Source organism: Coturnix japonica, chromosome 18 (assembly GCF_054131305.1).
Source record: "Coturnix japonica strain WE chromosome 18, WE-NBRP24, whole genome shotgun sequence".
NCBI classification, from domain to species: domain Eukaryota; kingdom Metazoa; phylum Chordata; class Aves; order Galliformes; family Phasianidae; genus Coturnix; species Coturnix japonica.
The window spans coordinates 4,933,595-4,947,887 of record NC_140680.1 but is presented as its reverse complement, the minus strand read 5'-3'; the positions used below and the strand labels follow the sequence as shown (position 1 = coordinate 4,947,887).

The following is a 14,293-nucleotide window of genomic DNA, read 5'->3' as shown; positions in this document are numbered from 1 at the left end:
GTGGGACTAGGCATCAGCACTAACAGCTCTCTTAGCATTGCCCTTAGGGGGTCCCCATGACAGCACAGAACAGGGCATTGCTGATCCATTCCTCGGCCCTCTTCTCTCCGACTTTCCTGCAGGAGGGATCCCAGTGAAGTCTTGATACACCAAAGCAAAGAGAGATCACTAACTCTCATCCAGAGGCAATTAAATAGCCTAGATAACACACCAAAGTTCTGCACTGAAGTTATGCCAGGGTTCACACAGACACAGCTGTGCTGAATGCTAGTAGAAGCTCTTCCCAAAACGGTGAAGATTCCTACTTGGCTTTCAGAGTGACATAAAGCCTAGGCAGAATATCGGCATGCTGCAACTGCTGCACACAGGAGTGTTGCAAGGGGCATAAAACAGGTGGAAGAGCATGGCCTGAATAACAAAGACATTCACACTTATTAAAATACTAGCAAGAATAATCTGCTGTTAGTAAAATCAGCTCAGCTGGATGCCACCTCCAGAACAGTACATAGCTCCTCACAAAGGATCTCAAATCAAGAGTCCTCTTTGGCAACTCATGCTCCCCAGCTGGGATGACCTGCCACACTTCACTGTTTCCCTGAAGCACTCTTCCCTGCCCAGTCTGCTTCAGAACCTCAGGTCACACACACATAGTCCTGCACTCTGGCACATGCCCTGTTCTCTTTCTGCCACAAGACAATACAAACAGCAAGTACCTCCTCTGCCGCGGCCCCGGCCTCTGCCACGGCCCCTGCCTCGGCCCCGGAAGGCTCCTCGTACAGCTCCCCCCTCGCTCTTCACACTGGAGGTCTCATCATGGTCCTGCCAGGGGCGCTCGTGCTTATTGTCCGGGTGCCAGCCTGCAGCAGACAGAGAGGCAGAATGTGTGTTACAGGATGAAGGAACTTCCCCAGAGCAAACCCACTGCCCCGGAGCTCTTTGACTGCACAAAACATTCCCACCGCACTCCCCTGCTGCCCTGTGGTCAAGGAAGGAAAGCGGAGTCCCACTCTGAGCCCCCACCTTTCAGCTCGCCACGGTTGTTGGAGAGGTGCCTGTGCTGCTCATTTTGCCGGTTGTTCCGAGAGGCCGTTTTGTCCCGAGGTACCTCTGACTTCATGTCTATCTGCAAAGGGACCCACTTGTGTTTGTTGCCTGCAAAAGGACAGGATTTGAGTGTGACACAGGTTCAGAGAGCAGGTGCTTACATCCCGCAGTCTCTTCCCTCCAAGTATCCCACACAGTGTGAGGGAAGCAGTAGGGCTTTTTGGAGCAAACCTTTCCTGGAGCCTTGCTGTCACCAAAACTCTGTAAGGGACATAACAAGAATGCTGAAAAGCTCCAACTGAGACCTTTGGGCGTGGACAAGCATGATACAAAACTCCACTGTGGCTTCATGCACTTGTCCTTCCTTCTCCCCCTTTCCACCCACTATGGCTCAGGCTAAAGCAAGCCCATGCTGACGTAACCCACAGCCAGAGGCTCTTCTGTGTCACCATGGAACACACTTAAGAAGGCAGACTGCTGCCACATGCCATGGACAGAAACACAGGTGCCCATACCTAGGCCCTGCTTCATGTGCTCTCCTACGTATTGCAAGATGTTGCTGAACAAGGTAAGGCCATTCCATTTTGCTCTGTTGAAGCCTGTAAACACCTTTTCACTGCAGCTGCAAGTGCTGAGACTGCAGTTGGCCCCACAGGCAAAGTTTTGGGACACTTCCACCTTGCTTTGTGTCATTGAAAGGAAGACAGGCTGAACCTGGGAAACTGTCCCCGCCAGGAGTCTGCCATGCCCTGCCTCACCTTTCTTCTTCTGGGCTGACTTCTGGTTGTCATCATCACCGTTCTTCTCCTCCCCGGACTCATCTGATTTGGTTTTCAGGCTCTCTTTGCCATCACTCCCATCCCCTTTCTCCTGTTCTTTCATGTCTTTCTTGATAGGCAGTTTCCGGAGGGATGGTGCTTTGTGTGGCTGCTGGAGAAATATTAGTGCAGAAAAGTTGTGAGGTTCATGAGAAAATTTAGAGCTGGAGGCAGAGTCCAGCAATCCTGGTGGGAGCAGAAACAAGAGGACCCGGCCCTAGGCTGGAGACATCGCTGCTTCACACTGCTCAGAACTGTCCTGGAAGGACTTGTGTTTGACCAAGGCACGGAGCTCCACAGATGCTGGGAAGTGCTCAAGCTAAGGTACAAGTCCCAGGCACAGACATAATGAAGAGGGACTGCCAAGAGGCCTGATGCTCCTGGATAGATATGCGTATGGTGGGGTTCTGTAAGGGACCAGACTGTCATAAGAGCAGGAGGCGAGTGACTCTAGCGCCCTGACAGCCAGCTGGGAGTTGGCGAAGCAGTATCTCTGAACAGAAAGGTTTCAACAACACCCATGTCTGGAACATGGCCTTAAGCACTTTCTTGCACACGTTTTCAGCTTCTCTAGTGAAAGTCTTGGATGCTGCTCAGGTCCCTTTTATTGCACTGTACAGCCCTGAAGACAGCAGGTCTGGAAGCTGCCATACCTGCTCCACCAGGCCCAGGGCTTAAGACCAGGCTCCAGGCTCCCAGAATAGCATGCAGGGAGGGAGCCCAATGTGCATAGCAGCCCTAAAAGGCAAACCCCTGCACCCTGCATGCTATTCTTGGCTGCCCTCACGCTGGCACTCAGCACCCCAAATGGCCTGGCTCAGCCATAGCTTCCAGTGACACAGAAGAACAGGGAGGTCTGCAAGGGCCTGCTCATCCAAGCTAGCCCCTAAGGCTGTTACCTAGGAGCAACAGAGCACGCAATTGTCTGCCAACCACACAGCCTCTCTGGGCACACTACAGCGGAAGCAAATTACTGCAGCTCAACCAGATGCAGTGTCTGAGGATTTTGTCTTCTCACCTGGACACTCTTGTGGGCTATTTCTCCTGGTGTTGGCCAATTTGTAGCATCACCAAAGTCACCAACCTTGTATACAAAGAGAAAAGTCTCATTAGTGCACAAATTATGGTTGCTGTTTTCTGGATCAGCAGACAGAAGCCCTCCCAGCTACACTGTCACTGCCATTATCCTATGTGGTGGTGATACAAGCTCTGTTCCAGAAATCCCGCTGCCACATGGGAAGACCACCAACCTCTTCCACTCAAGAAGTGACCTGACCACTATAATCATTTCCACCTCCTCCAGCTTTCAGAGCAGGCATGCAAGGAAAGAACCCAAAAACCAGCTGCTTGGGCATAAAATGAATCATGTTTGGTGATTGAATTTACAATGTTACAGAAGCTCCTCCTTACCCTTGAGGGGACTATTATTCCTACGTTAATTTGTAGCCACCAAGTTGCCCATAAGATCAGGTCTCTACACTCAGGTGCCACGCTTCTCTCCCTAGCAGGCAAATTTCCAGGGAAAGCCACTTGCAGTGTACAGCCATGCCTGTTTCACAGACAGAAGCACCTTCCATACCCAAAACCCTCCCCTCCTTGGAATGGAACAGACAAGGAAGTCATATCATGTTTCAAATGTGTTTTCAGAGGCTGCTGGGAGCCAACACCAATAACCACACTCCTAGCTGTGCTCCAGCTGCACCCAACATTTTCAGAAACAACTGTCTCTCCACCACAGTTAGATTCCCTGGAACAGATTGCCCTGGTTCTTCCCGAGAAGTTGCTTTGTATGAAGTCAATTACCCTTGCTCTCTGTGTACTAGTAAAGAACAGTGAGGAGAGGGAAGAAAGAAACATGCAGATACAAGCATTCAACATCCAGCACTATCTTGTGAATGACCCCTTCAGGCAGGGAGATGAACCAGGTCTCCCCCAGCCCAACTGGGCAGGAACCAGCCCCCAGAGCATGAAAACGTCAAAATGCTTGAGAGAAAAATGAGGACGTTCCTGCATGCTCTTTGCTGACAGCCAGTTCAGTACATCAATCCCTCCACCATCAGACTTGCAAAGGAAGCTGTCTCCTCAGCAGACCCTCAAGGCACTAATACTGCACTGATATCTGAATCAGAAGCTAAAGGCCAGTGAGGGACACAGCAGGCATGGACTTACCTTGCTTCCCTTCCGCTGTCTTGGGTTGGCAGCCCTCACCACTTTAGCAGGAGTTGTGTTTTCTGCAAAAGGAGGAGAATAAAACTGTTATATCCAGTTGATAGCTGGGGAAGCAGAAAGCAAGCCACCTCCCCATTCATGACAGCAAGCCTACAAGGGAAAGGTGAGCAGAAAAGAGAGCCAGCTTTGGACCTGGGTTTCACAGAGGCCCATCAAGATTAAGTGGAGGCACACTGAACAGAGAGCCCTAATGCAGCACTGTGTGCAGATATGGGGTGAAGCCACATACTTAAACCTGCCACTCTGGATTAATACAGGTGACTGATGCCCCAAGAAGACGGGTCCTGAACTCTGTCCTTCCGCATGAAGGCACCTAGCTCAGCCCTCCGCTCTTGGCCTTGCCAGTCAAGGAGGAAGGGTGGAGAAGAGTTCAGCTTGCTCCATGAGGCACCGCACAGAACTCAATCTGCTGTTACTCACAGCAAAACAAACATGCCCTTGAAGAGGTGAGGCAGCTCCCCATGCTGACACAGCCAGCTCCATACTGAAGAGGGCTGTGGACATGTACCCACGTGGCCCAGCCGGCAGCACATGGACACTGCTCATCTCGTGCCTTGCTTTGATCTCTGGTGCATCCCAACAAGGGGCAGCAAGTTCACAAGAAGGAACACACAGAGATGGAGCCAGATCTAGGAAGGGCTTAAACCCCACTGCAGCCAAGAGCATTTAAACAACTGAGTGCTTCTGAGGGTAATTTAAGGTTCAATACCTTGAGCCCTGCCTGGAAAAAACTGTCAAAACTGACCCTGCCAGAAAAGCAACACTTGGTCAGGCTGCTGCACCGGTCCTGAGGTTGGAACAAGATTCAGCCTCTGCAGCCTTGCAAGATTTTGGTGCAGGGCTTCAATACCTGCCTTGCAGGGCACGCTGGCTGCTGTAGGCTCTACAGTTCAGTAGAACTGCTGTGCATTGCCAAGCAGCCATGCTGGGCTCACCACTGAGGCAGCCCCTCCAGCACTAACCCCACTTCCAACTTTACTGGAAACAAAACCTTCCACACTGGGGTAGGAAGGAAGGTGAAGAGAAGAGCCCCAAGGAATTGCATGGGCTGCGTGGGGACACCCTGGGAACCACCATGAATAGCCTACCTAACTCCATTCAAAGTTGGCTTTGATCTGCTGCAGAAGACAGGTTGACTTTGCCTAGATGATCAAAACCGGTACCCCTCCTTGCCTCAAAACTTATGATTCATCCTGCTGGCCCAGCCTTGCTCTGAGCTGGAGACTTTGAAGTGTCAATAAAGCAGAGCCAGACATGGCAGAATGGAGCCATCTGCACTCCCCCACCCCAGCTCCCTTTCATAAGGCTCCCACGTGGGGATTTCACCCCAGGGAGAGCCCAAACTCTCAGCCATGCCCCCAAATCCTTCCCCTTTTCCCCCGGGAGTTTCTCAGCCTGCCTGTACTGCTCCAACCACCAAACAGTGGCAATCCCACATGTCTTATTCATTCCACGTGCATCTCATTGAGAATCCTGGCTCCACAGCACAAAGCTTGCCACAAGGCTTTTAAACTTCCCTTCCTTAAAGCAGCGTAGGAAGAAAGAGCGCTTTCAAAACAGTCCCTAAAAATCTTCCACTCAACACCCACAGGTGTCACCAACTAAATATAGCTTCCAAATGCTACAGCACAAGCCTGCAGCCAGCCCGGTTTTCACAGGTAGGGAGCACCAGCCTGCTCTGACAGCACCAACATACCTGGCACTGCTGAAAAAAAAACCATAGCAGAGCTCACTTGGCAGCCTGGCTGTGCACAGATCACTTGGCTGGAGCAGAGCAGGGCTCCTGGTCCCAGTGCACAGGCCCCAGCTGGTTGCCTGCTCCCAGCCTGCTGCAGCTCAAAGGTGACAGAGATGGCATCCTGCTCTTTTCTACAGCTGCTCTGCAGAGCATCAGAAGAAGAGAAGCTTTTGTGCACTTTTGGGAGAGGGTAAATAAAGGGAGGCCCTCTGCACCTCCCCAGGAAACAGGAGGGCAGTGCAGGGGTGCCAGAGGATGAGTGGGTGCTGCAGCCTCTATCATCTTTATGGGTGAAGGAGTAGATGATTTAAAACAAGTTCTGCTAGTTTCCTTATCAGCAAGATAGGAACAGGGATCCCTTATCTAGCCAAGGTGCTGAGAAGACTAATTAGCATTTGCAGAATGCAGTGGAAGACAAAACACACCCGGCAGAGCACTGCAGCAGCACAGGCACTGCAGCCTGGCGGGAGATTGATCCTGGGCACGCAGCCAGCCCAGCATACAGCAGAGGCTGCGGCTGCTCCTGACAGTGTGAAGGGAGCTGAGACCCATTGAGAGCTCTGATGGAGATGAGGGCTGCCCAAATGAAGGCAGGAGAACAGGAGGGTGGGAGTGTGCAAGCACACAGACACACCAACTGCAGAGCCACAGCCATACTAAGCAGAGGCTGTGTGTGCTCGGCCTCCTCCAGGGTGAGTCAGCCTAACCCAGGGCCTCATCTCCAACCCAACACATACGCTACAGTGACGCTCCTTTACATCAAATTAAAAACTGCTCTTCATGTTCCCTTGCAGAGACTCTAGCAAACAAAAAATCCAACCCACCCAGAACACCTTTAGGCTAACCTTTGTGTTCAGGCTTCAAATGGAAACCTTCCCACAAGGACAACACCACAGCTTGCAGCACTCAGCAGAAATGACCCTGTCAAACTGCACTGAAAGAAAACTCTGCTGCTCTCCACTACCATATTATCAGTTTGATGACTGGGGAGCACTGGGGTGCCACTCACCCACATGCAGGCACCCAGGTCAAGCAGAGCTAGTGAGGGATACTACCCATCGCCCTGATGGATAGATGAGCAATGTAGAGTTGCTGACAGCTATCTATCACAGAAGTCACAACACTCACCAGGGATTTTCAAAGGGAGAATGAAAGAAAATGAAACAAAACCAAAATGGGAAAGCTACAGTAACTTTTTATTATTATTATTTCCAAAAGGCATTTCATTTTGGTTCTTGGGGCCATGTAAAAAACGAGTGGAGCAACCCTGCAGGGCCTCTGCCCTCATGCAGCACAGCAACGGTGCTGAGGAGCACAGGTGGGCAGGGTAGCAAAGATACAGAGGGAGAAAGAGGGGTGACCTAGCAGCCCTGCCATGTCCTGCAGGCACCAATAGACCGCCCTGGAGGGCAGGTTGTGGTGGGGGCACCTCAGTCCTATGGAGGTGGCAGCACAGTGGCTTCTTCCCGAGCTGGGCAGAGCAGCAGGACTGAGTATAATCAGTGGCTCTGCTGAAAACTAACTGAGCATCCAAGGGAACTTTGGAACAAAGCAAGCCATCCTCCCCTACCACTTCAAAGGGCACGCAGAGCCTGCAGGCTTTGGCTTTTTGATGTAAATATTAGGAAGAGATTGATCCACTTCACAAATCTCATTTTGCACTTATTTGATTGCAGTAAAAAAACACTCAGTTGCATTAGCACTGCCTGAAAACCCAAACCAGGCTCCCTTATGCTATGGAATGGCCAGAACAGCAGCACGGACAGCCAGCGTGTGAGCAGCGCAAGCCTGGCAAGGGGACAGAGGCCAGAGAAGGAAACAGTGGTTTGCCTTTAGTCAGAGAGCAGATGCTAACACAGCCAGGAATAGCAAACTTTGATCCCAAACACTGTCTGCAGCCTTCTACCTTCTCTCCTCTCATTCTCATCCCTGCAGTATGACTTCAGCAGGAGCACTAGGGTCTTGATGGTATTGCTGTCAAAGTCCTCCTAAGGCCAAAGAGTTCTCTAACACTTACTGTCTGAAGCACCTGATGAACACCACCAATGGGTAGAGCAGTGAGAACACTTGTGTTTTCCTTCCAGACCACAGCTGCTAAAGCAAAGCAGCCCTCTCCACGGGCGTCATGGCAAGAAGAGGGCAACCAGTTGAGCAAAGACTTTGTATCTGGAAGCTCAAAAGTCACTGCACAATGAACAGGCAGCAGCACCAACAGCAGCTCTGCAGCCACTCATGCTCCACAGGAAAGGATTGCTGTGCATAACCAGAGACATACTTAATGCTTTACCTGGGGAAATCAAACCCTACACCAGCCAACCCAGATGAGCCCTGCTAGTTCATAGCCTGGCATCTAGGAAAAACTGCTGATCAAGTTGGTTTTTAAGCCAAGAGCTTGGACTTTGTGCTGGAGAGGCAGAGGCTCAGTGCTGCAGATCCTGTTGGGGCAAGAGACAAGCTGGAAGCCACAGATCCCCAAGTGCAGGATGATCAGTCCACATGCCTCATGGTCCAAAAGGATCCATGCAACTAATTTGCAGGGATGAGTCTCCAGACTGCCCTCCCTCCTTTCCATGTTATGCAGGATGCTGCTGTGCATACCAGCCAGGTACTGCAGCCCATCCCTTTTCTTACAGGGACAGCAGCTCTTGCAGTACAGCTCTGAGGTCTTCAGATGAGCAAGAACAGCTTGAGCAAGGGGAGCTGAGCACTAAATGTGTCTGAGCAACTTGCAAGGGAGAGAAGAAACTGCCTAGGCTAATCTAAGGAGAAGGCATTGCTCTGTCCTGAGAAACCACGAGATATCAGTTATGGCAAAATCCAAAAAGAGCAGAGACAGAAACCATCAAACAACTTACAGCTGAAGACTACCACTACTTGATCAAACTATTTTTGTATAAAGACTCATTTTCAAGATACAGAAAGTCAGCCTGGGTACCAGCAGCTTCCTCCAGAGGTAGTTTCCTCCCTCAGTTTTCATATCATGGTGAGAATCCTTCTGGGGTGCAATACCAGGACAGACCTACGACCACAAGCACTGATCTGCAGAGCAGTTCCAACAGGGCAACAAACCAGGGCCAACTTGCAGAGACTCCATCACAGCTGTGATCACAAGAACTGGCTTAAGACTCCAGAGGAGAGCTGGGAAGCAAAGCAGAAACAGCTGTACATGGGCTTACTACAGTGTGTTCCCAGCATGACAGCATGGAAACATAAGGCATGAACTCAAGTCTCCAACCAGGTCCAAAGCAAGCCTTTTTTCCAAGGCAGGCTGATCCACCAGTGGGGACAAGGTAGTGATTTGTGCGAGCTGGAGATACGTGCCTACCTGGGGATTCTTCAGTGTTTTGGAAGAGGTGACACCAGAATACAATGTACTGTGTAATGTAATGAATGTGGCACTAACCAGCTGACATCTCCTGCTCCTGGGACTGCAGGAACCACCTGTGGCCAGCTGCCCGGGCACACAGTCTCCAGAGATCCAGCTGGCAGCACAGCACCCAGCCCTGCCCACAGAGGTAAGAGGGATACTTTCAGCACCTCTGCAATACTAGGATTTTCTGGTGGGCGTGAGGAAAAACCATTGTGGAATGGGCAAGAAGAGGAGCAAAGGACCTCCAGCTGCAAAGTAGAGCAGGATCCGGCACAGCATGTGGGCAGTCCATTCAGCAAGAGCAAGCTACAAGTTCCACAGCTCAAAGTCTTCCAGGGAATTTTCTGCAACTCCTCAGCAGACAGCTCCACCTTCCTAGCCCTACTCTAACAGCAAAGGAAGCAAGGAGCTGCCTACACTTCTATGCAATGTAAGCTCTGCAATGCCTGCAAAGATCACTTGCTAAAAATAACTTCAAAAAGGGCATCTGACAGTACTGCAAAGAGCATGGGAACACTCCTCCCACCTAAAGAAAGATCTGGGAGGGTAGAACAGGGGTTTGCCCTGGGAACAGGCAAGACACTGAGGGTACAGGTAGCTGAAGGCAACGTGATGGAGCCAGAGAGAGTCCTGAGCTTGCAGTGCCAACACATGGGTTGTGTCCCCAGCTCAGCAGCCTTCCAGATCGAGACAAAATCCTTCAACTTGCAGCCAAGCTACCACCAGGAAAAAGCAAGAAAAGAAACACCGACAGACATTTCTAGCATTAATACCATCAGTGAATGCAACCAATGAGTCTTCCTAGCATAGATGACTACAATTAGTTCATTTGCTACCCCTATCTTAAGGGCAAGTGACATCTTTCCACCTACTTTCCAAGCAACATACTCTCCTGAAGAGAATTTCTAAGAAACTTTCAACACAGATGATACACACACACTGCACTGTGTGTGGGACACCAGGCTCACACATAAGGGAATGACAAGAACTCCTCCAATTCTGGAAGGAAAACTGACTTCTCCCATCAAGTCCAAAGCAAAAGTTTTTGCTGGGAGAGCTGGTGGCTCCTAGACCATGGGAGGCACCTCAGTGGGCATGTGGCTACGTGTGCACAGTTGAGAAGACCCAAGAACTGTCATAACCAGGAAACTGGGCTGGTTCTGTCCCCAGAAGTCCCAGGCCACTGCACAGTCACCAAGGAAGAACAGCTGTGCCCACACTGCAGCATCACTTCAGCCTTAGCTCAGCTTTCACGGTGCACACAAATCTCTGGCCAGCGTAACACCGAGCCAGCAATTCCCCTGTCATCACTCAGGAGAGCAATGTCAACCATTCTAATGCCTCCAAAAACATCTGCAAGCACTCCCTTGCAGATTAAAGAGTTAACAGAGAGGGCTGGAAAAGCCAGCCATGCTCACAGCTCCCAGGCATCAAGAAAGCATGGCGGTCCCAAACCTGTGGATGTCCATCAGGAATGAGCTGTGGTTGCACATACTGAGCCCTGAGAAAAGGTGCAAGTTGCTTCAGCTGCTGCTCAGGGCAATGAGGCAAAGCAAGGACATCTCCATGCCAGAGAGAGGAGGACGCCAAGAGAAAATACTTCTGCTCGGAGCCTGGGCAGCCTATGCTGCCTATGCTCAGCACTAAAGCAAAACTGCAAAGGCCTGGAGACAATTCCAGCAAGCGGATGAGCCAAGCAATCGAGTCTGAGGGTCAGGCTCTCCTCCAAGCTGGCTCCAAGATCAGCTGATAGGTCATGACCTGAAAATCAGCAGCAAGGCAAAGGGAGGAGCAACATGATCAGGAAGTACAGGACGGCAAGGACAGACACACAGGACAAAACAGGACTCACAGCTCCTTGCAGAAATGCAGAAGAAAAAGCAACTCACCTTTGGGGGCTACTGCTTTGCAAATTAAAAGTGTTCTACGCGTCCTATCAGGACTGGCATCCACCCTCCAGGACAGACCTGGAGCAGTTTCCTCCACTCCTGCTTACCTCTGCAGCACCGCTCTGCCAGTTCTGCCTGGCTCTAATGAAAAGCCAGTTAACAGTTAATTATTACCCATTCAGACACACAATCCCCTACACTGACTGACTGTCGTCCAGGAGGGATAAGACAGTCACGTGATACAAAAATCCCAGCCTTATGAAAGCACAGGCAACTATATTTAGTTTGAAAAACGATGACCTAGCAGGACCGCCCCTTCCTGTGCCCGGCCCCTCTGAGGAGCGGATCTCTGATCTGCACGGGAAGTTCAGCATCAAGCCAAGCTACGGGGTTGAGACCAGGACACCATACAAGTGATGTATGGTGTGCGTGCACATGCACTGGTCATCCCATGGGATGTCCCAGAACACAGCACAGGCTGGGGAGACCTTCCTTCCCTCTTGCTCCTTGGTGTTGCAGGTCACCTTGTCTGTGACAAAAACTGATAAGCACCAAGAGCAACAAACAGGGCCCAGCCCAAGGCCCTGGACCTTATCTTGGAAGCAGGAGGTATGCTGGGAACTTCACTGGTGTGACTAGCACAGGGGTGGCGCTTAGCAGAAAGGCACCAGTTGCAGGTCTCTCACCAGGGTTAGGAGTGAAGAGTGGGGCTCCAATACCAAATTCAGCCCTGGATAACAGGAGGGAGGTGATGCTCAGACACGGTGATGGCAGAACCAGGGTTGGGATCAGCCCTGCTCCTCTTCCTGTAGCGCAGCTCAGCCAAGGAAGCAGACATGACTGTACTGAGAACAAAAAGGGAGCAGAAGCAGCTGTACAGAGGTCATGCATGTGTTGTCACCATGCAGAGAGGGCCCCAAAAAAAGGTGTGTGCTGACAAAAGCCCAATCCTGCATGAGCATCATTCGCTCCCTCCTCCCACCTCAGTGGAAGAGCTTCAAAAGGAACAGCCTGAGGACCAGACATCATTAATCTCTTGTCACTGGCAGTGGGGTATTCTCCGCCTGCATCCCGCTGCAGCCGATGAGACAGCACAACCAGCAGAGCCCGCAGCGCAGCAGGGAGAGGTCACTGTGTCGCAGCCAAGCCCAAGGCTCCGCACAGATGCAATCCCTTTAATGGCCGTCAGCCTCTTTTGCAGTTGCAACTGGGGACTTGGAAGCTGACAAAAACCCTTCTACAGAAGCATCTGGTACATCTCACTGTAAATATTTAACAACAGACAGGAACCGAGAGCCAAGTGCTGCCTCAAGCCCCTTCAGCTCCGTGCCTCCCACTTGCCAAGAGGGGAACACACACTTCCCACAACAGGCACCAGCACAGGGAGTGAGGGGTCATGCAAGGAAAAGATGTGAACTGAACACAAGCACGCACACCTCTGAAGAAGCTGTCATCTCAAAGAGGAGATCCAGAGACTCGATTTCTAGAAAGGAATTATAAGGGAATCCAAATAGCACCAGCCAGTTCTTCCCTGCTGATTCCTGATGTCAGGGTACGCTCTTATAGCATAGGAAAAAAGTCCTCACAAGCCCCATACCTCAAGTCAATGGCAGTAAAATTCAAGATTTTTCTTAACTTCGAAATAAAACACACTGACAGCTTCCTTCCAGAGCACACAAAGACACAGATCCTGCTGCACCAAGCATGCTTACCGTCCACACAGGTGGTTGCTTCCCCTTTCTCAACACACACCACGAAAGCATTAAAAAGACCCTAATCAAAACAAGCCTTCTCAAAGGAAGCTGAGAGCAGCCAGATACAGAAGGAAGTGCAACACACCACCATCTCTCCTAACATAAAGACACAGCCCCTCTCCTTTTCTTTATAAAAGACTAAAAACTGGAAATTGCTTCTGTACAGTGTGAGCATCCCCCACATCTCCTTATGAAAGAGCTTCAAGTGTTTGATTCAAATAGGCATTTGTAACTCAAAAAAGGTATCTCTGTCACTGCTGACAGTTTTCCAATGATCAGCAAGCCCTGTGGAAGTAAATCCTCAGAGGTGGATTGCATGGGCAGTTTTGCAAGGGATTCACAGCTGACATATCCACAGAGGTCCCAGTGGTGACATCCTCACTGTCCTCATCCAACAGCAGGAGTGGAGAGAGGGAAAAAGCCTTTCCTTCTGTACTGCCAACATACAGATGAGCCTAGCACACGTTTTCCAGGGATGTTGAGATCTCTCAGGTTTTCTCCTGAACTCCAGACCACACGGTTTGAAGTGGCTTCTTCTGAAAAGCAGCCTATATGTTATCTCTAGTCACCTGAAGTGAGCAAGGAGAGGACTAAGACCCACTGCACAAGACATGGGTAAATCAGCAGTCTCCTGGACAGAGAAGCTTTATTCCCAAAGGCTGTTAGGTAAGCAAGATGCAAGCACTGCTTTCCTTCCACCTTCATGGAACCAGTGCATGACACTCTGTTGAGGGCAGAACACCTCCAGCTTGCCATATGAGCAAGCAGGTGCACGCTCTGGGGCATGTTACAGTGGCCATGCCCACAAAATGGCTGGTGCTTCAGCTCAGGCTCCTCACCTGTGCAAGTCCCAGCTTCTGTTGTCACAACTCAGCATTCTCAGTCACTGTGCCAAATGCTTCCTTGTGCAAAAGGACGAGAGGCTTTCCATCAAGAAGGAAAAACAGCCATAAAGACACATCTGGCCTTGTAAGATTAACCTTACAGAATAGGCACTGACATAGCTTATTGGAGACTGGTTGATTTGCAAGAATAGAGCGTAGCAAATTAATTTGTTAGCAAGGGAAGGGAGGTGAGGAAGTCAAAAACAACAGAATCACAGAATCACAGAATGACCCGGGTTGGAAGGGACCTCAAGGATCATGTAGTTCCAACCCCCCTGCCTGGCAGGGCCACAAACATACACAACAGCCTCAGAAGTGCAGAGCTGCTGCCATGCTAGGAGCACCCTGCTGACAGCGCTTCTCTGCCCTCACCAGCCACATCCACACTGTGTTATGTGCAGGGGGTATCGGGCCTTCTGAGTGAGCTTTGGTGTATAAGGAAGAAAAAGCACAGTTTGAAGGCTTTTCTGGAGAAGGCATAGGAATGATCAGAGTCAGGAGGCCGCTATCATTAAGAAGAACCCTGTTTAAGCTTTCATTTATGTACTTAAAATACAGAACTTCAAA

The 14,293-nt window shown here is 50.6% G+C and overlaps 1 protein-coding gene across 10 annotated transcripts in view; it reads right to left on the bottom strand.

Moving 5' to 3' along the window:
* The window catches only part of LARP1 (La ribonucleoprotein 1, translational regulator), a 41,413-nt gene that overhangs the window by 11,106 nt on the left and 16,014 nt on the right, over positions 1–14,293 (bottom strand). For 6 of the 10 annotated variants that reach the window (XM_015875639.3, XM_015875642.3, XM_085518760.1 and 3 more), the window contains 5 exons: positions 4,032–4,093; positions 2,881–2,946; positions 1,803–1,974; positions 1,021–1,152; positions 714–857 (listed from right to left, as the gene is read on the bottom strand). In XM_015875639.3, coding sequence (XP_015731125.1) covers positions 714–857; positions 1,021–1,152; positions 1,803–1,974; positions 2,881–2,946; positions 4,032–4,093 — 576 coding nt within the window. Of the gene's footprint in view, positions 1–713; positions 858–1,020; positions 1,153–1,802; positions 1,975–2,880; positions 2,947–4,031; positions 4,094–11,088; positions 11,381–14,293 lie in introns of those variants that run through there. The other 4 variants (XM_085518758.1, XM_015875643.3, XM_085518765.1 and 1 more) reach the window with 3 other exon arrangements.